This window comes from Strigops habroptila, chromosome Z, assembly GCF_004027225.2.
Source record: "Strigops habroptila isolate Jane chromosome Z, bStrHab1.2.pri, whole genome shotgun sequence".
In the NCBI taxonomy this organism is placed as follows: domain Eukaryota; kingdom Metazoa; phylum Chordata; class Aves; order Psittaciformes; family Psittacidae; genus Strigops; species Strigops habroptila.
In genome coordinates, this window is record NC_044302.2 from 24,164,916 (window position 1) to 24,185,609 (window position 20,694).

A 20,694-nucleotide genomic window follows, 5' to 3' on the forward strand; every position below is an offset into this window, starting at 1 on the left:
GTATGTTTGAGGAAGAACAGATTGTTGTAATATTCATGCTCACAGGCGTGGTGTCTTCATAAACAGTGAATCTTCAGTGTTTCATCTGCATGTTTATATGGTTTCTATTGTGCCTACTTTCTGCTGGTTTAAATACAGAATGCTTACTAGACAATAACATTTTATCACTTCTTTCTTTAATAATCATGACCACAAATATTATTTCTCTCTGTAAAACCCGACTTTTTTTAGTAATTATGTGGTTTTCTCCGTATTTTAAAATCCCCAGCCTAATTTACATTTGGGCATAAGCAGTTATTTTCAGACTTATTCTCCATGCACACATAAAGACTTATGTTAGCAGGTAGACTGTAGAGATGATATATTGAGCATTTGTAAACAACTGATAGTGTCTTAAAAACATGGTGACTGAAGATGAGGTGCCAGGTAATACAGAATCAGAGAATGATTTGGGCTGGAAGGGACCTTAAAGCTCAGCCAGTTCTAACCCCCTGCCATGGGCAGGGATACTTCACACTAGACCAGGTTGCTCCAAGCCCTGTCCAACCTGGCCTTGAACACTGCCAGCGATGGGGCAGCCACAGCTTCTCTGGGCAGCATGGGCTAAAGTGAAGCCCACAGTTTCAAAGCTCAGTTCTGGTTATGTATGTAACCCTTGCATTTGACGTCCAGTGTTAAAGGTGCCAGCGCTGTACGGAAGCCTCCTCCCACTGTTCCATTTCAGGATGGTATGAGTACCATCCAGGCCTTCTCTTTTGCTGATGCTGAAGGGAGAACATATGCTGGTAACTGTCCGCCTGGCATGCCATCAGTAGCTATTTAAAATAACTGAAAGAGTTACGAGCTGGCTTGCTGGAAGGGTGGAAACTTCTAAATCATTAAGGTCCCCTGGAAAGGTTTCAGTGTCTCCAAAAGTATTCCTGGAATTTTTCAATTAAAAAGTGGCAAGACTAGATGGTTATGGTACTCCGCAAGTGGCCACCTTTGAGAAGGAAAAGCAATCAAAACATGGCCTTCTCAGTTCCTTATAGATGTAATGGAGGAGGTCACCCCATGCACTTTTCCAGATCCTGTAAACCCTTCAGCTTTTCTTCATGATCACACTTCCACAGTTAGCTTTAAATAGCAATATCATTCTGACCTCTTTCCGTAAAATAATGGCTTGCCTGAGTATCCATCGCCAGATCTAAAGCCTTTTGATAGGGATTCAGAAGACCTGGGGGAGATCAAATGTGCCCAGAGCTGGAATAGTGTTGGATCTCTATCTTCTTCGTGACCTTCCCAGGGAGCAGAGGTTATAGTCTGGGATATAATAGCTGTGGCCATTAATCCCCAGTGACAGGTTTTTGAGCAGTGGCCAGGCCATAGGACATTATTCAACAGTTAGTATCTACATGCCCTTCCTGGGAGATACTAATGAATCCTGACAGTAAAGAGCTAAGGCATTTCCTACCAACACTTGTGGGTCTACTTCGTGAGCCTCCATAGGGAGGTCTACCAGGATCTTGCAGTCCTGCGTGTGGCTGAGATTCATTCCAAGGGATGACATGGGTGCCTATGGATGCACTCTGCTTTGGTGGCCAATTATTAGTTGAAATAATCTGCAGTGTTTCCTCATGGAAGCAGCATTCTTCTATTCAAGTAAAAATGATCTACAACTTTGTTGCTAAGGGAGTTCCTCACCAATAGTTGCGGGGCTATACTTGTGTGGCCATAGGTAGTCTAGCATGACACAAGCAAAGAAGAGTGTATGTGTCTTCTGGTGGCCAAGTGGCAGGACCACAGCACGTACAGCATACTAGGTGAACACTTCTGCTCTCAGTGGTGGCTTCTTATCCTCTCTGTACCTATCACAACTTAGTCTGGCTTTGTCTCAGCCACTTTTGTTTGTACAGAGATGCTCCATCATACCAGCTTGGGCAATGAAGGGTGTTTTCAGAGGATCCATCTGGATCCTCTGTCTTTTCCAGACAGCATCGCCTAAAAATTTCAAAATTTCCTTCTATTCTTGAAACTCTCCTCTTACTCTACGGTTTTTATGATCTGTGCCTTTCTCTCCAACTTAGCAGTTATTAGTAGGAGAGTTACCCACCATAAAATGTTCAAAGTTTTATTCCCTGTACTAAAAATGTCTCCTTTCGCTTAAAGCTCTTTTTCTTGCTGGCATAATTCCATTAACTTTATCAAAGTTTACTTTTGAGTCTGGCTGTCATGGTTTAAGCTGAACCCAGGACACTGGCTTACTTATTTCTCCTGCTTACCCTGTCTTTTGTAATGTTTGTTTTGTAAATGCACCTTAACTTGGAGAAAAGAGAGGTTTGAGGTTAGAGGTATACTCCTTTCCTAAATCACTCTATTTTATCATGGGATTGGAAGCAAGTCCACTGAATAGAGACTCACACAACATGGGTTGTATTCAGGGTTTCGTGTGAATTAGCTCCACACAGTCTAGAGCAAGTCATTTGCTTTGTTTTGCTTTGTTTTCACCAAATGTAAAATACAATTATAGCTGAAAATCAGTTAAGTATTATTACACAAGAGTTAAGTATTATTATTGGCCAAGCAGTATATCAATGTGTAATCTACCATTTCCTATGAAGGAGGAGAGGACATGGTCTCAGACTTTATTTTTGGTTCATTCCCTTTTGTAAATTCAAGTCAGTCTATCAACATCAATTTGACTTTGCTTTCACAGTTTATGCTTAAAGCCATCCCTTAGCAAACATCTTGCTTTTCAGATACCTTAAGCCTACTGCAAACAAACAAATCATGGAAATTAAATAGTAATAAAGCTGTTGTTAGCTTTGTATAATAAATTTTATCTACTATTTAAATGGCAATTATTTCCAGAAACTTGGTATTCTAGCCATACAAACGATGAAATTGGTTCCAGTTACAGACCATCTTTCTTTGGAAAGGAAGTACCAGTAGCGTTTGAAAAATGGATTATTAAGAACTTTGGTTTGCTCAAAGTGGCTCATATGTTCTATTTGCTAACAAAGCATCTTGTTGGGAGAAAGTAAGTGCAGCTTTTCCCTAGCCCAGATTACTTTTTCCACAAATCTTTGGAGCAGGAAATAAAAAACAGCTAATAGTTGTGGGGCATGTGGAATTAGTTTAAGCAAAGTCAAACCCTGATCCTTCTGACCACCTCCTTTTTCGTCAGCTGTTTTGTCTATTCCTGCCTCATAGTATGTCAACAGATTTTCTTTAAGCTCAGAAGCTGTGGGGAGGAGGGGGTGGATATAGTGATTCTTTCTCTGTCTCCTTCTGTCTTTGAGATTTTTGTGGGGTTCTTTTGGGGAATGATTTAAAACAAATGTATTTAAAAAAAAGGTATTAGTTTGTCTGGTAAAATATTTGTAAAGAAAAACAGCCTCAGGACATCTGAATGTAATCCCAGTTGAGTTCTGGAGATGTCACAAAGGGAACTGGTTTTGTTACAGTGACATAGTTGTTTTCTCATGCAAGTTAATTACAAATCACTATAACTTTACAGAGAGGGCAGAATCTGTTAAATGAATATGAAGAGGCAAAGTCTATACATATTTCAAAAGCAGAAAAATACCTGTGATTTCTGTATTGTTTATTGTTCACTTCTACCATATGAGAAAACAGTTTATTTTCATGTTTCTCCAGTATTGGAAGTGTGTGTTTTACATGAACGAATAGAGCAGGTATCTCTTTCAAATGAAACATGCTGGATATATGCTGCACCTCTTCAGAAGCTGTATACCTGAGGACAATAATGGTGTCATTCCAAGGCTTCAAGCATGTGGTAAATATTAAGGAAATAACTTCACAGTGTTGCTGTGCAGCACTAGATGGAGTTGATATCAGTTTTTGTGTTTATGGTCATCCTCAAAAAAACCAAAAATATTTCTTCATCATATGAATAATTATTAATCTTAACTTAGAACATAAGTTCTTTCACGTTGCCTGAGAAACTGGTGTTTTTTCTGACTCTGAAGTGTTTGGTGTTTTAAATTATAATCAGTCATTGGAAGTAGTTCTGCCATCTCTCTCTGTTTCATGATTGTATATTTTAGTCTATGTTCTGTAGCTAAACACTTTCAACATCTTCACAAGAAACCTTGACAACATAGTTTTTGAACCCGTGTTGCTGAAGTAACTTTAGGTGATTAAACACGAAATGATGTTTTCCTCATCCGATCTGGTTTATTAAGATGTCAAAAATAGCAACAATGTAAGTGAACCAATATACTGTCTGCTAATTTAAGCATCAGGAGAAGAAAATAAAAATGAAATGCAACATATGCTAATTTCTTTGGTGCTGGACTTTAGAGTCAGTTACTGAGACTGGTGTGTGGTTTGTGATGGCAAAATGTTGAACAACTTTTTTTTTATCAAATATTTTGCTAATCTTGAAATATTTATTTTTCCATTTCTTGTTTTGAGAAAACACTAATCCCATTCAAGCTAGGTGTGGTAACATAGCATCAATCCATTGGAAATGTTGAACATGGACTCTGAGAAAAAAATGAAGAGAAATTGTCTTTTTTTTTTTTCCATGGTGATGTTTCATTTTAATCCCATGTAACGCAATGTTTTGTTGAGAGCGCTGTTGGCTCTGTATGGATTTGATGCTGCAGCCTGTCTAGGCTTAGAAATAAAATAGCTTTTTGAGGAAAAATGAACAGGTCATTGGAGCAGGACAAAACCCAGTTGAGGAATGGTCCATGGAGTGCATTGATGTACCCAGGCAGCACCTTGTTGGGTTCTTCTAGGAGGCAAAGTCTGCTTGAGTTGGTGGAAAGGAGGACAAAGACCCCGGAAAACATCTTAATGAAGGTGGCTCCTGCTTTTGAGGGACAAATGGTCACTCTGTATATGAAAAAACTCTCACGTTTTCAAAGGCACAAGAATTCTTGATAAATTTAACAAAAATGAAATTATGGTTAGACTTTTACATTAGCATACATTGATGGCTTTGTAAATAAAAGTCCAATAGTGTATAGAATACCTGAGTAAGTAAGGAGGTAATTAAATTACTTCCTACAATGGCACCTCCCCTGCATTTTTCATTTTCTCCATGTCTGAGATGTTATTATGCTTTTGCAGCATGGGCAGCACTAACCATATTGTAAAGGCTGTTGGAGTTTCATCTCCCATGTATTTCCTGCACAGTGGCACTTGAATATTAGAAAGAAAAAATGAGAGAGAGAGAAAACAAGTGTGCTGAACAGCCAACCAGAAAGGTAGAACAGATGATGGGGGCATGGGTGCATCTGGCAACTTAAGCACAGAAATGAAGCCAGAAGGAATCATCCCTGTAAGAGCTGGGTGTTTCTGGTTTCTCATTCAGCACCTCCCACAAGGAGTGCTCGTCTTCCTGGTGCCTACAGCAGCACAAGGACCAGCATTTTGACGAAGTGCCCCCATTCCACCTTTTATCTCTTACCACTTGAAAGAGTGCACAACATAGGAGGTTGGCACCTTCAACATGTTTGTAAGCCAGGGACCTGGCTTATTGAAGTACATATTTAGAAACTAATGCAGTGACAAACTAAATTTTATGGTGCTCAGCATATGCTCTGTATCATACTTACTGTCAATATACACAAATACACAAGAAAACAATTTCTTATTACCAGGTTTTACCAATTACTTTTAGATGAATATGTAACGTGCACTTTTGAAACTTAACTGATGGATACGTGGTCCTTTTCCTACAGTCAGAAATTATTTTATTCAACTACTTTTATTCTTTTCTTTAGGACAGTGAAAAAAAAGGATTTATGAATAGACTTTATGCCATCCAGGAGGTGTGTATCAGTGTCCAGAATATCCTTGATGAAGTGGCTTCCTTCGGAGAAAGAATCAAGAAGTAAGTGCTAACACAGGTGCTGGATTGCTCTCCAATACTGTTCATGTTCTTTTCAAGCTGATGTACCAAGTGTTGGACCTTTATTCTTTTTTATTTTGTTTACTCAATTTTATTTACTCTTTTTATTTTGGAACTCCAGTTTTTGATGATACGTTGTTGAAATTCATCTGTATTTTGTGAACACCCTGAATTAATGAAAATCCTGTCATATTAATTTTGTAGTTTAGAAATACAGAAACTGGGGGGAAGAAAATAATAGCGAAGGCTTTGAAGTAAAACAGAAACTTGCCGTGAGACCTAACAGTAGTTATTTGAAAATAATAATAAATAATGCAGCTTTGATAAAGGAAATAAACAGAGCTGAGTAGAGGGTTCAGATTTTAAGGATGTATATATGTTCAGTTGCTGGAAGTGTTCGCAAAGCCTTTCTTTCTAGAGTATTTGTAATTCGTAACACTTCATACCTGATATATAAGAATTGCCAACAAATTTAGGCCTTAAGCAAGATTAGTTCTGAGATTTACCACAGGAAGTTTGGTGTAGTTTTGGCATTGAACAGCAGTGTAACATTTATTACTGGAGATCAGAAGGGTTCCAGAAAGATGTCTTCCAGCCATCAGCTGTGCCGCGGGCTTTCTGCCCCTCAAAAGGCAAGAGCATCTCATCCTTGGTAGCTGAGACATCAGGAGCAGCATGTTCGCAACCACCTTTTGACTGCAGGTGGAGGGAGCAGACAGAGAGATGAGCAGGGAGCCATGCTGAGTTAGAAAACCTCCACAAAAGGCTTTGCTGTAAAGCTTCCACTGGTGCACGCAGCACATCTTATGGGAGAGTTAAAGCCATGTGCTGCCTTGTTCTGGGTGAGATCTAGCAGTGTGAGGCACCTGTCTCATCCACTGCTGGTGCCATCTGCAGCACATTGGTGTCTCACACCTCTGAGACATGCAAGGAGTGTGCCCCCCAAATAAGTACCAACTTCTTGACTGATGAAGGTCAGCATATAGGAAACATGAGGATCATCTCTCTTGCTGTTCTGCCCAATTTTTTTGCCTCCAAAACTATCAACAATGGCAACATATCAGAATTCAAGAGGAGGTTGTCATTTTTGCGTTGAAGATCAAAGTCCCTAACAGGAAAGCCTGGGAAGCATTCCCATGAGGCCACTTCCAGGCAGCCATGTTCACAGCAGCACAGGCAGGTGCAAGCACATTATATTGCATGACTTTTCCAGGCAAGCAAAATGAGCCTGTGTCTGAAATAAGTCTTTTATCAAAAGGCTATTCATGGAAGTTGTCTTGATGATTAAGTTTTTCTAATTGTGCATGTTGGAAGTAGGTCTTATTCTATTACATAGCAGATGAGAGCAACAGAATTTTCTAAACTGAGTGAGCCCAAATCTTCCTATAAATCTATGTAATTTGTTCCTAAAACTATAATGGGAAACCTATAGTGAATGCTGTGCTAACACAGCAAGCACATAAGGAGGTTTGCTAAGTGAGGAGCCAGTGTTCCCACACATGGCATGTCTGTGATCCATTGCACAAAGCCGAGTCACAGGAATATGAGCAGACCCTCAACCTTCTGTTCATCCCAAATGCATGCAGAAGAGGGGAAAAGAGCAGGTGTCCCCTGAGGAGAAAGGGAGTGATCCTGCACCAAGTGACACTAACATAATGTTCACTCTGGAGACATGTCAAAATTGCCAGGGAGAAAAGAAGACAAATAAACACAGGAAGCCAGAGCTCATTATGAAAAATATGGCTAGCAATTCAGATAATTGCAATTATTCAGCCAGAAAAGCCAAAATAATGTAATCACACTGATTGGGGATGTAGCTAGTGATAATACTTTAAAGAGTATCATCAGGCTACTTAGTGCCAAAGCCACATTTTCCTTCTGGATAAATGTCATGCAGCACTTTCGACATGGTGGTGCCTTCATGGAACAAGCCCATTGAACCAGGCTCCCTTTTACCAGTGTTCCGTTGGGACGTACATATAAACTGGCCATCTGGCCTCCCTCTCCTTCCTGCACACAGAGGTTGGAGAGCCACAGCGTGGCTGTTTCAAGATTCCTCAGCTTTCAGTTCCTCTCTGTCACACCTCAGACTCTGCCAAGTGAGGTGATCACAGCGTAGAGCTTGGGACTCTCGATGAGGATGTTTTAATCTGGGGTTTCCTTGGAAAGGCAGTGTCCTGAAACTCTGATGGAATCCCAGAAGTTCTCTTCCTTTATCCATAAAGAAATAATCTTTCTTTTATTTTATCTGGAAGATAAAGTTTTTCTTTGCTTTTCCTGCAGTGTACTTTATCTTATTCCGCTCCCTCCTTTTTTCCTCCGTCATTTTTCTCCCTTTTTTTTTTTTCCCCGCTCAAAGTTGTTTTATTTCCTTCCTTCGTTCAGTGCTGTTGCATATCCCTGTCTTCAGGACAGACTGTTCTGCACTCTCCTTTTCCCTAATACTCTCCTTCTTGGGTGCATGGATGAGTTTCCAGCTTTGCATACCCCCACACTTGCCTTTTCCTGAATGTACCCCCAAGACAGAAGGGAACTTGCCAGGGGAGTGCATGTAAATGTCAGGCAGAGGGGAAGGTCACTACTCAGACTTTGACTGCTTTCACTGTCCTTACAATAAAGCAAAGTGGAGATAAGGCAGTGTGTGCTTGAGCCCAGAACCACCCGTGTGTTGGGCAAAATGCCCAGAGCGTGAGCAGCAGGTCGAGGGAGGGGATTCTCCCCCTCTGCTGCGCCCTGGGGAGACCCCCCCTGCAGTCCTGATCCAGCTCTGGGGCAAAAACACAAGAGGGACATGGAGCTGTTGGAGCAAGTTCAGAGGAGGCCACGGAGATGCTGCGAGGGCTGGAGCAGCTCTGCTCTGCAGACGGGCTGAGAGAGTTGGGCTTGTTCAGCCTGGAGAAGAGAAGGCTCCAGGGGCACCTTAGAGCAGCTTCCAGCATCTAAAGGGGCTACAAGAAACCCGGAGAAGGGCCTGTAGGCAAAGGACAAGGGGAATGGCTTTAACCTGACAGAGGGGAGATTGAGATGAGCTCTTAGGCAGAAGTTCTTCCCTGTGAGGGTGCTGAGGCGCTGGCACAGGTTGCCCAGAGCAGCTGTGGCTGCCCCATCCCTGGCAGTGTTCAAGGCCAGGTTGGATGGGGCTTGGAGCAACCTGGTCTAGTGGAAGGTGTCCCTGCCCACGGCAGGGGGTTGAAACTGGATGAGCTTTAAGGTCCCTTCCTCAAGCTGGGCTTGAGATGTGCCATTCCACAGGGAGTGCATGAAGCTGGGAGCTCTTTTAGTTTCCACTGGTAGTGGGTCCAAGTCCAAGCTCACCCTGATGTACAGCAGCCATGTATCGGTTTGTAGTTTCAGTTTGTTCTCAGTGATAGAACTGGTGCTTCTCCCCCTGTCCTGCCCATTACTTGTTCTTTTATTGGCTCTGTTGGGTGACCACATTTCTGACTTCTGTTTATTTTCCTTTTAGTACATTCAACTGGACTGTCCCATTCTTGAGCTGGCTGGCAATTGTTGCCCTCTCCGTGTTCACCATCATCCTGTATTTCATTCCATTGAGATACATTGTCCTTGTCTGGGGTAAGTAAAGTCTCTTTTAACTGTCTGACCACTTAGAAAAAACTGTTTTTTAAGGGATGACTTACATTGTCAGTACTTTTCGATATTTATGATCTTGAAGCTGCCCCATGATGGAAACAGACAGGTTAGTTAAAAATCACAACTGCGTAAAGATTTAGGCCCATCTTCAAAATGCATTTTTCTTGGCTGGCATTCCAGACTTCATCATGCTATAAACATATAGCCATGAGGATTCTTCATATATCAAAGTGTAGCTTTGTCTAGACATTACTCAGATTTATTTTCACCACTTATACATAGACAGAGGCATTTCAATCTATATAATGTATTTAGGACAATATGACTTTTTTACTGCAGTACTTTATCTTCTGAAAGTGTATGTAAACATAGCAACAAGCAACCTGTGTAAAGGGTCACCTTTAGTCAGAAAGAAATGTGGTATATGGGGTATTTGGTGTTGATAATGGACAGAAACTGGTGGGGGGTTGGGTGGGCAGTGGGGTAGAATCATGATTTGATCCAAGCTCTCACTACTTGTCCTTGTATTTATTCTTTATACTGATTTTAAACAGCTACTGTTACCACATCTGTTGTAAACAACACCCCAAGTTTTCATTTGTATATTTTGCATATACATTTGTATATTGTATATACGTCTTACAACACAAGCAGCTGTACCCTTATTCCATAGTGCAGACTTGTGAAGAGCACTGTCCAGTTAAATCTGGGGCTAGATTTTCTTTCTGAAGAAGAGAATAACTATGATGCCTTTGTGAAAAATTTCTGAGTGTAAGAGACAATATAAAATCATTGAACTAACAGCAAAGAATATAATTTTTGTACATCAGTCAGTATTATTAATATTCTTACAGAGTCTTCACAAATAATTGTAGCAGAATATGCAAAATGGAGAAGAACCAATAAGGAAGGTTTGAAGAAGATTGTTTCTATGGAATTAAAAGAAGCAAGTGTGTGGGCTTACTGTCTTTGCCTGTCTTGGAATTTCACTTATTCCTCACATACCCTATATCGCCTGGGTGCAACCTAGCACATACGCACTGTGATAGGCCTCTTGTTACTAAAGTTTGAAGTACTTGGTCTATAGCCTTTTTTCTGGTGCTTTTTGGGCAGATCTGGCGTCTTGTACACTTGCTTTAATATATCCCCGTGATTTCATGCAAGAACCTGAGATTATAATACCCACAAAACTATAGTCAGCATTTTTTTATTAAAAACTCCTGACATGTATCCCTGTGATACCCCTGGAGGGGCCACACTCCCCCCCCCTCCAAAAATGTCTGTTTCAGGTAAGGAAGAGCCTCAGCTCCCAAACTGGAGCCCATGCCTCCCAAACCATGGATAGATAACGTAAGCACAAATTATTGTAAATGCACCTTGCTCTCTTCCCCTCCCCATCTCTTCACTTCCATGTCCCCAAGTTACCTAGTCTATCTAGATACAACTTCAAGCACCTTTGTTCATAGAGGTTTCAGGTCCACATTTTCCTCCTGCATTTCGGTTTAGGTGGCTTCTTACTCACCAAGTGTATGGGGATCTCTTCTTATTTTTTCTATATTTCTCTTGCACTGTGCCAGGAGACCAGACATGTTCTGCATAGCTGCAACTCCAGCAGCGTAGACCTCATTGGAGCAAACCATGTTCACACAGAGCCACGTCATGCTGTGTGTAGCTTTAAGCATCTGTCCCTTCAAAAAATGCGTACTCTAAACACATGCCTGTTTTCTCCATTATTGTGTATTCCTAGCCTCCTCTGTGTATATACATTTCTTCATACATCCTGCACTTGGAAGAAAATGACCTTTGTTATCTGACTTTTGTTCACAGGAAAGTTTGAGCTGGTCTGTAGCAGCATCACCCATTTTGTTGTTTGGGAAGTCAGGGGGGTTTAAATGAGAATTCTTCCGTGTTATGGCTGGTCTTTTTTATAGCTGTCTTTCTTCTCTGCCTCCATAGGGACTGCCTCTTTCAGCCTGGCCTGGAAGGAAATTTTCTTTCCCTCCTGGCCGTGCTTCTCCCTATGGAGACTACTGATCCGTCAGCATGTGGTGCATTAGCCACAGTAGAGCAGGAACCACCTCTGCACTCTAATCTCATTCACTGAAGTGCAAACTCCTGGTAACAGCTACAGCTGTTTATCTGGAAAAGATTCTAAAGAAAATTATTTTCATCAGAAAATTTCCAAACTTTTGGAAAAGACCTAATCTCCTTGTTGTATTTTACTTCTCTGGTAGCACCCCATCTCATCCGGTCAACACTTTTCTTTTCTGAGCCTTGACTGTGATTTATTTGTGCATTTACTTTCACAATGTGACTAGTACTTTATCAGATGGGACAAGATGAGACTATGTCACCCATGGGTGGTCCAGTGGCCACGTGCAGTGAACAGTGGGGCAGACCTTGAATTTCTCAATCACTTGCTGATGCAAAGGACCCTCTTAAACAATGTGTTCTAATCTCAGATATTCCTTCTCGGCACTCACTGTTCAATCACAAGATAAAGGGATGGCAGCATCTCATATCTACACCACAGAACTGAGAATTCATGCAGTGGGAGGCTGTGGGTTTTATCAAGACTGCAGCTTGTATGCTCCATCCCAAAGCTTTATGTCCTTGCTAAAGCTTTCCAAAAGGCTTGGGCACCAAAGTCTTCATGGAAGAGAAACTGTATTATCTTATCTCTGATACAGCCTGGATAAACTACAGAGGATGGCATATTTTTAATGCTGCCCTGGCTTTCTCCCACTCACATGAGAGTCTGTGCAGTTTGTACCATTCCTGCCCATGCTTCACATATGTGTCCACAGAGCCCATGAACAAGGTTCTCAAGTGAAAAGTGTATGAACCTGACCCAGCATGTAATTATAAGGAAATTAGTTTAATTTAAAAGCCTGCTTCCTGCTTAGTTTGGAGAGGATTTTCTTGGTGCTTCTGAGCACTAATTGTCAATAGGCATTGTAAGACCATGATGTCTGAGGAAGATATCACATCCCTTCTCTGCACTGTCATCAGCTTATCTGTATCTGACATTCCCACACAGAGGCTTGTGTAAACTCACCCCAAAGCCTTCTCCTGATGCAGACTTTACTGCTTCCTGTAGGAAGATTTACTTGTGTCTAACCTGAATCTTCTGCCCTGCAATTAAGCCCATTACTGCTCATCCTCTCTGCTATAGAAATGGAATACACATTATTCCTCTCCTTTTTGCAACCTCTACATAACAACCACAGGTTTTTTTACTTTACAAAGAAAAAAAAAGTATTCGAGGAATTTGAAAATGTGCCTAGAACTTTTGCATTCTGAAGCAGAGGGAACCACAGCAGCAGATTACGACTTTTAGAGCCTGAGTTCATTCATTCATTAATTCAGTGCTAATGTCAGACTTTAAAGCGGATCCTAATTTTTTTTTTTAAACTTTGACAAGAAATATGTTGATTTGGGTTTTTTTAATGGTCATAGTAACATTTGAACTTTCACTTTTGTAGGTATCAACAAATTTACAAAGAAGCTTCGAAGTCCGTATGCAATTGATAACAATGAGCTACTTGACTTTCTATCCAGAGTTCCTTCAGATGTGCAAGTGGTGTGTATATTTTTAAAGTGTCCTTATGGCAGTTAATTTGATATGTGGCATCATGACTTTCTGGGTTTTTTTAAACACATTTTAAAGCAGTTATTTTGATTCAGTATTATATTCTTCCACACAGAAATTGCATACTCAAGCTGAGGAGAGTCTATGGACATTAAGGAGATTGCTAGACCTTTTTCCAATGAGAAGGTTGCTACTTCCTTAGTTGTGCCTTTGAGGATCCTTTGGAGCAATCAGTAAAAAGACAAGTAGATGGATAACAGTAGCAGGTGCTAGAGTTTGTATTAAGCAGCCTCCAGCCCCATGTGAAAATGATGGGGATAAGGCTGAACATGAGCCAGCTTGTGCTCAGGCAGCCAAGAATGCCAACAGCATCCTGGCCTGTATCAGGAATAGTGTGGCCAGCAGGGCCAGGGCAGTGATTGCCTCCTGTACTGGGCACAGGTGAGGCCACACCTTGAATCCTGTGTTCAGTTCTGGGCCCCTCACTACAAGAGAGACATTGAGGTGCTGGAGCAGGTCCAGAGAAGGGCAGTGAAGCTGGTGAAGGGCCTGGAGCACAAGTGTGATGAGGAGTGGCTGAGGGACCTGGGGGGGCTTAGTCTGGAGAAGAGAAGGCTCAGAAGGGACCTTATCGCTCTCTGCAACTACCTGAAAGGAGGATGGAGCCAGGAGGTGGCTGGTCTCTTCTCCCAGATAACAAGGGATAGGACAAGAGGAAACAGCATCAAGCTGTGCTGGGGAGGTTTAGGAAGATTAGGAAAAACTTCTTCTCCAAAAGGGTGGTCAGGCAGTGGAACGGGCTGCCCACAGCAGAGGTAGAGTCACCATCCCTGGGGGTATTTGAAAAACATGTAGATGTGGCACCTGGGGACATGGTTTAGTGTTGGCCTTGACAGTGCTGGGTTAACAGTTGGACTTGATGATCTTAAAGGTCTTTTCCAATCTAGCTGATTCTATGATAATATGATTCTAAGGTTCTACGTAGGAAACACATTGTAGCCTTTCAATACCTTATGAGGAGCAACAAGAAAGCTGGAGAGGGGCTTTTGGCAAGGGCCTGTAGGGACAGGACAGTCCCGGACAGTGTTCAAGGCCAGGCTGGATGGTGCTTGGGGCAACCCGCTCTAGTGGAAGGTGTCCCTGCCCGTGGCAGGGGTTTGGAACTGGATGAGCTTTAAGGTCCATTTCAACCCAAACCATTCTCTGATTCTGTATTACCTGGCACCTCACCTTCAGTCACCGCATTTTTAAGACACTATCAGTTATTTACGTATTCTCAATATGTCATCTCTAAAGTCTACCTGCTTGACTGAGTCTTTACGTATGCGTGGAGAATAGGTCTGAAAATAATTGCTTATGCCCAAATGGAAATTAGGCTGATGATTTTAAAATACAGAGAAAACCACATAATTATTAAAAAAGTAGGGTTTAAAAAATAAAACAGGAAGGTCAAATGACAAAAGGAGCTGCACCAACACGGAGTCAGTGGTGGGGTGGCTTTGTCTTGTGGCAGCACTCTGAGAGCATTTCAGCCTTCGCTTTCCTAGGGTGTAAGTTTTTGATATGGCCACAGTTCAGCCGTGCACATAAACTCCTTTAAAAATAAGCAGGTTGTGAATTACAAGCTTTTATAATGCAGTACACAATCTCTTGAGGAAGTGCGACTGTTAAGATAATGTCAGGCATATAAATCACCTCCAGTATCACAAGGATTATATGCTTTCCACATTTCTAGGTAGCGTTTTCAGTTCAGAGCTGGTATAAATAGGAGGTATAGGTGCACATCATACCTCTCTGAATCTCATCCCCTCTATGGCTGGTGTTTGAAAATAAAAAAGTTTTTAAGAAACGTTACAAAAGCTATTGATCCAATTCATTAAAGAGGATACTGTTTATTCTCTATTAAAGCTTATGGAGAAGACAAAAGATGTAGCCTTCTTAAACTTTACTTCAGCACACAGTGTTACTTCCTGGCAGGATTTTCCTAATGCTGTCTTTCCTTCTTACTCCAGATCTATCATTCTATTGCTGTGGAATCACAGCTGCAGATCCTGTTTAGATTGCAGGGGGAAGGTGTTCTTTTTCTTCCAAAAAATAGAGATCTTTCTTTTTCTAGCGTGTGCCACCTGACTAGTTTCTTTCTGAATGTTGTGTTTAAACAGGTGCAATACCATGAACTGAAACAGGATCCCAGTCACAGCCCAAGCAAGAGGAAGAAAAACAACCCTGGCTAGCCAACTCCACATGCTGAAGGGTCAAGCACCTGCTGGGGGAGGATAAAAGAAAAAGCCTACAGCCTAAGCAGCATTTCCTTTCTTTCTTGAGCTTTTTATTTATTTTTCCTTTTTACCTAATGGGGAGATTTTGTAAATATTGTAAAAAGGCATTTCTCATTGAAGATATATTTCACACTGTAAAGACATTTGTTGAAGGTTTCAAGTAGGGTTTCTACATTCGAAAGCCTTATTAGACGCAGTATTACACATTAAAGGAATCAATCTAAAATGGTAAATATGCACAGCTACTTGGTGGTCAGAGATACCTGAAATACTCAAATCATGCCGACTGAATCTGCAAAAGGCGTACTTTTAAATCTGACTCAAAAAATTCAGTCAGATTTTATTTGTGAGCATTAATATTTTTATCCACTAAGCCACCATTACGATTTTCTATGTTTTATACGTTTCAACAGAAATACAGTGTAGTGGACCCTACTGCACTTAAGTTTTAGCAGATTTTTTTGAACTCCAGACCCTGTGTTAACTCCTGGTGCAATGTTTTCCTGTGCAGGAGGGCTGCTTATAAGATAATGAGAAACACCAAGTGCACATCTCTTTCTGGAGCTCCCAAAAGTAGTTCCTAATGTTTTTATCATTCCATCGTAAGACCTAAAAATCTCTGTCTCTCTCAAAATACTGCCAGGTTTGTAACTGATTGCCTATCTGATTTTTGTATACGTACCGGTAATCTTCATTTGTACTACATAGTTTAGTGAATAAAGTTCATAATTCTGCTGTAATGGAAGTACTATCAAACTAACTCCATATTGCTTTGGGTGTCATGCTATGAACACCTTCTGTGCACATAACTATTTTAATATGGAACCTTGCAGAAAATGTTTTTGCTTTCAAATCACAAGATCATATCAATATGCTTTATGATATAGCACATTACCTGTTACCAATGTGAAATATAGTGTAGAGGAAAAAATGCAGTTGTGATAAAACTGATATACTGGTTTTATTTCCTTAGCTAATAACGTAGTCAATTCATCAGATACAGTTGTGCCCTACTGCATGGAAACTGCATTATTTTATAAATTACGTGGAACATAGATGAGAAAGTTTACATTTCAAATGTCTTAGTGGCCACTGCATAATGAGTACTTGGGGATATATTCTGGTAGCTGCATGTAGACTTCCACGCTCAGCTCCCCATGTAGTGAGCAGAGACTTCATTCCTAAGGGACTACCTGTGCACAGCTCTTAGCCATAGCTCCCGGCAACATGAAAGGGGATTTTTGCCCAGGAGAGAATGGCAGGACTGCATCCTCGAGGGGAGCTGTTCCTGTGGTCCTCTCTGGGTTACCTCTTGTTGGTTGCAATTGCTGATAAAGTTATATTGCACTACTCTAACAATACTTTTTGAAAAGACTATTTAGAAATACTTTGCAAGCAAATGTATATATATTTGTTTAAAGAATTCTATGTTAGCTGCATTGCCCATGAAAGGTCATCCTGAATTTGTTTATTTTAAAGATATGATGATAGCTGGTTTCTGATATGACGGTTATTTTGATCCTTCTGTTTCTATCTTTCAGCAAATGCCAATCAAATAACTGTTCTGTAGAAAGTCTTGGACCTAAATATGCTCGTTGCACAATGACTTTAAAAGAATTTATTTGTGAAGCTAGTGTAACCTCCTTTTCACTGTATGCTGCCTGAGGAGCAACATACTATTGATGAAGTCAGAATCACTGATGAGCCTATTTTGTTTAAAAAAAAGCCAAACTTTTGTCTTGACAATGTGCAAATCTTTGTTGCCAGTTGTCAGTTTTGCAGAGTTATTTGATACATTGTTAGCATTGTACCTTCTTCATGTTGCCCATCGGTCTGCGTGCAGTTTCCTGTTGTGTTTCTTTTTCTGTACTCAATTCAAATGTCTACTTTAGTGGTAATGTCTGAGTTACACACATCTACTGCATTAAACACATTTTATGCATCTCTCTGGTAGGTATTAGGAAGCCTCTTTCAAGTCCTATGCTATTGTTTTCCATGGGCGGTGCGAAGGACAAGCAAATGAAAGCATCATGTATCTGTGTGTGGTATTTCAGTATTATAAGCCCCAAAACATAGAAGTGGATGGGTCAGGGGGAGAAAAAGACTTGTTTATGGAAAATTGGTGAACTACTTCTAATGCCTTAGTCACTCAAAATTGATCTCACTGAAAACACAATGCAGGGCTAAGAATGCATTTCGGATAAATACGATTCTCCTGCTACAACAGGACATTTTAAAATCACATTTTAAAATACTTTTTCAATGAATCCACTTTCACTATTTGCAGTTTGTCTATTTTGCTTTGTGTGGGAGGCCTCTGGAGAGAATCAGTCCTGCTTTACACTGTGAATAGTTCAAGATTTCATTCCATTTCCAGATTAGTTCTGAAGTCAATTTCTAACCTGCTAGATTTACCAGGTCTTATTCCTAAGCAACTTCTCTGTTCATGAACAATCAGAAAAAAATAATGCACCACATGATCATGAAACCTTATCTGCTCTCAGAAAATAACATTTAACAACTTCATTTGGGTCCCATGAAAATTAGTAACTTAATTGGGTTCCACACTTAAAATAGCTCTCAGAGCGCTTGGGATCTTCCGAGGCTAATTGTCAGAGAGGTTCTAGTTACTGATTCTGATGATAACTTACAGTACAGAGCTTGTTTACCCTAATTTTACAGTTGTTTCTCTTTGTACTAAGGAACAACTCAGTGTTTTTCGTATTAGCAATGAGCTTTAACTCGAAGAGCTACTGTAACTTAGCATTTTAAACCCAAGTGGAATAAACACCACTATTTTCTATTGCAATTAAGACAACAGTGGAATAGTAAGAAAGTAATTAAGCAGGCTGCATACAGTATATCTGGTAATGTGGGCCCTAAGGCTCTACCAACAAGAGGATGAGCTGCTGGACTTGCCAGCAAATGAGCTACATGATGCTGAAGTATTTCATTCTAGGATAGTGCATGAGCACAAAGCAAAGGAGAGATAGATAGGAAGAATTATTTCTGTCATCAGCACTAGATGACATACCTACCACACAAAACATAATAAAACCTTTGCAGCTCTATGCTCATCAGTCAGGGATCCCTGCCTTGTGGGAGAATGGCAGCTTCTACCAGTGTCTGCTCTCCCTCGGCTGCAGGAACCTCGCTGCCAAGCACAAAATTCTTTCTGAGCCTGCTTCTCCTTTGAGGGCAAACTTCTTCCTCCCAGCTGGGCTAATTTCCAGATTGCTGTGCAGCAGCTTCTAAAGAAGACAGCTCATCTCCCCACTCCCCCGCCAAAACCGGTATTGCAAATTTTCAATAAATACCTCCTCCTCCAGAATATTTCTGAAATCTTGCAAAAATGGAAAACCAAAACGTTTTAGAGCAAGCACAATTTCAATTATAGCTATTTTTTAGTGTTGAAAACCAGGTTTCCATTACTTTCTTCCTAATTAAGGTATAGCATAAAAAGAAGTGTAGCTTCTAGCTCTCAAAGTGGAAACTGTACTCCAGACAAAGTGCAAACTTTAGGCATCAACTTAGAAAAATGTGAAGGCTTTAACAAAGCACGCTATTCTCTACTCTGTCACTTAGGGAAGTGGGTGAAATCCAACTGGTTGAAAGGCTCATTCAGTTGGTGAACCAGTTACAGGGAAGCAGAAGGAAGGAGGGTGAGGAGCAGCCTAGAGAAGGGCTTGTAGGCGCAGAGAGAGACATTCACAAGGGCTCACCGCTAAGCAGTGGTCTCCCTCTGCACGTGGTGGAGGAAGGAAAGATCCTTCACAGCAGAACCTGTGTAGCTGTTCTAAACCACCTTGGCCTTTGTTGTGAATAATACATCCCTTCCATCAAAAGCAGCCTTTTCCTCTCAGGAAAAGGGAAAAAAAAGGTATTGCAGCTGCTGCCAGCCATGGAAGACATGAGCAAGTGTAGGTCAGGTCCTCAGATCAGGAGGTTGGATGCTGCAAAAGGGTTCTTTCATGCCATACTCAACCAAGAGAAGGCATGTTTCTCATACACTAAGGATTTTAGATCTTAATTAAAAAAAAAAAAATCCATAAGGTATCATATGACAAAATATGAAATAAACCTTAACTATGCATTGCACAGAACATTATATTTCTGGATGATATCTTTTTTATGCTCAAAGTCAGATTTAGCCTACTTCAAACAGGACGAATTCCCCATCAATGAATTTTGTGTGTCCAACTTGAATTTCTTGAAGTTTGAAATGGAGTTCTTTTAACAAATGGACAAAAAAAAGTATAATCATGTTTTTCTCCTCATCAGCCTTAGTACTGAATGAAATTTAAATGTCAAAACCTTTTTTATGGTTCAGGTTGAACAATATAGAAGCCTGAAACCCTTAGTTATGAGTCACCGGTAATAAGTATTTTTCCATTATAATATAATCAAAAGAAGCTCAAAACTTCTTTTCTGACTCAACTTTTAGTTAAATTACAGCAAGTGATTAAAGTAAAGCCTACAATGTTGATCACTGATACATATTTTGATTAAAGAGCGCTGATGAATAATTTCTGGAAAATTCTAGTTAGTCAGTATTGCCTGACATGAAGACACATTCTTAGAAGTTTACATTTTACATAGTTGCACATGCTCTTTTTTTTTAAGTATGTCACTAAAAAACCTGAAGCCTTTTAGATCCACAACTGATGAAGAAAGATCCCCCAGTCAGAAGCAGTATAGAAAAATCAAACAGACTGAATGACTATGCAAAACCCTGGTCAAATCTGTAGGGAGCATTAAGCACTGGGCAAATGCATGGAAGAAAACAAGAGCTGCAACTTGGGATCTTCCCATCATTTTTTAATGCATGTCATTGTGATTGCCACAAGTACCAGAACTTTGAAAGCAAAATGCACCAAACAATTTTCTTGTTGTATCATGCCATTCCTAGATATTACTGGAAGAAAGGAGGAAAATGGTTTAACTAATCTGTAGCATTGCTAGTTTAGCAGAGCTGGAACGCTTTCCAGCAGAAGCTCCTTGGTTGACATTGACCCATTTTATGATCTGAACTGCAGCTCCCGTTGGCTGCTCTGAGCCTTTACCACCATCTCACTGAAAGGTAACTGAAAAGGGGCCTTTTGCTGAACTGAGTGCTGGGAAATCTCTTTTCCAGTGGTGTTTTTACCACGTTATAGGACTGGCCTCACTAATTCACGGTGAAATGCACTGACCATTTCTTTCATTTGCAAAATTTTACATCTCAGAAACCGGCCTGCTTGGTGCACATCTATCCTTGAGTTACGACATGCAGGAAGATTTTTCACTGCCTCTTGAACAAATATGGTAACAAAAGAGCAAAATCTTTTCCTTCCCTGCAGGGATGCTAGCCCTGGGACATGTAA

The 20,694-nt window shown here is 40.6% G+C and overlaps 1 protein-coding gene across 2 annotated transcripts in view; it reads left to right on the forward strand.

Annotated features, from left to right (window-relative positions):
* Positions 1-16,071, forward strand: part of MCTP1 (multiple C2 and transmembrane domain containing 1) — a 249,559-nt gene extending 233,488 nt beyond the window's left edge. For both annotated transcript variants that reach the window (XM_030470381.1, XM_030470382.1), the window contains 4 exons: positions 5,739-5,848; positions 9,333-9,442; positions 12,946-13,043; positions 15,215-16,071. In XM_030470381.1, coding sequence (XP_030326241.1) covers positions 5,739-5,848; positions 9,333-9,442; positions 12,946-13,043; positions 15,215-15,286 — 390 coding nt within the window. In that variant the 3' untranslated portion in view covers positions 15,287-16,071. The remainder of the gene's footprint in view (positions 1-5,738; positions 5,849-9,332; positions 9,443-12,945; positions 13,044-15,214) is intronic.
* The last annotated feature ends 4,623 nt before the right edge of the window (positions 16,072-20,694 follow it).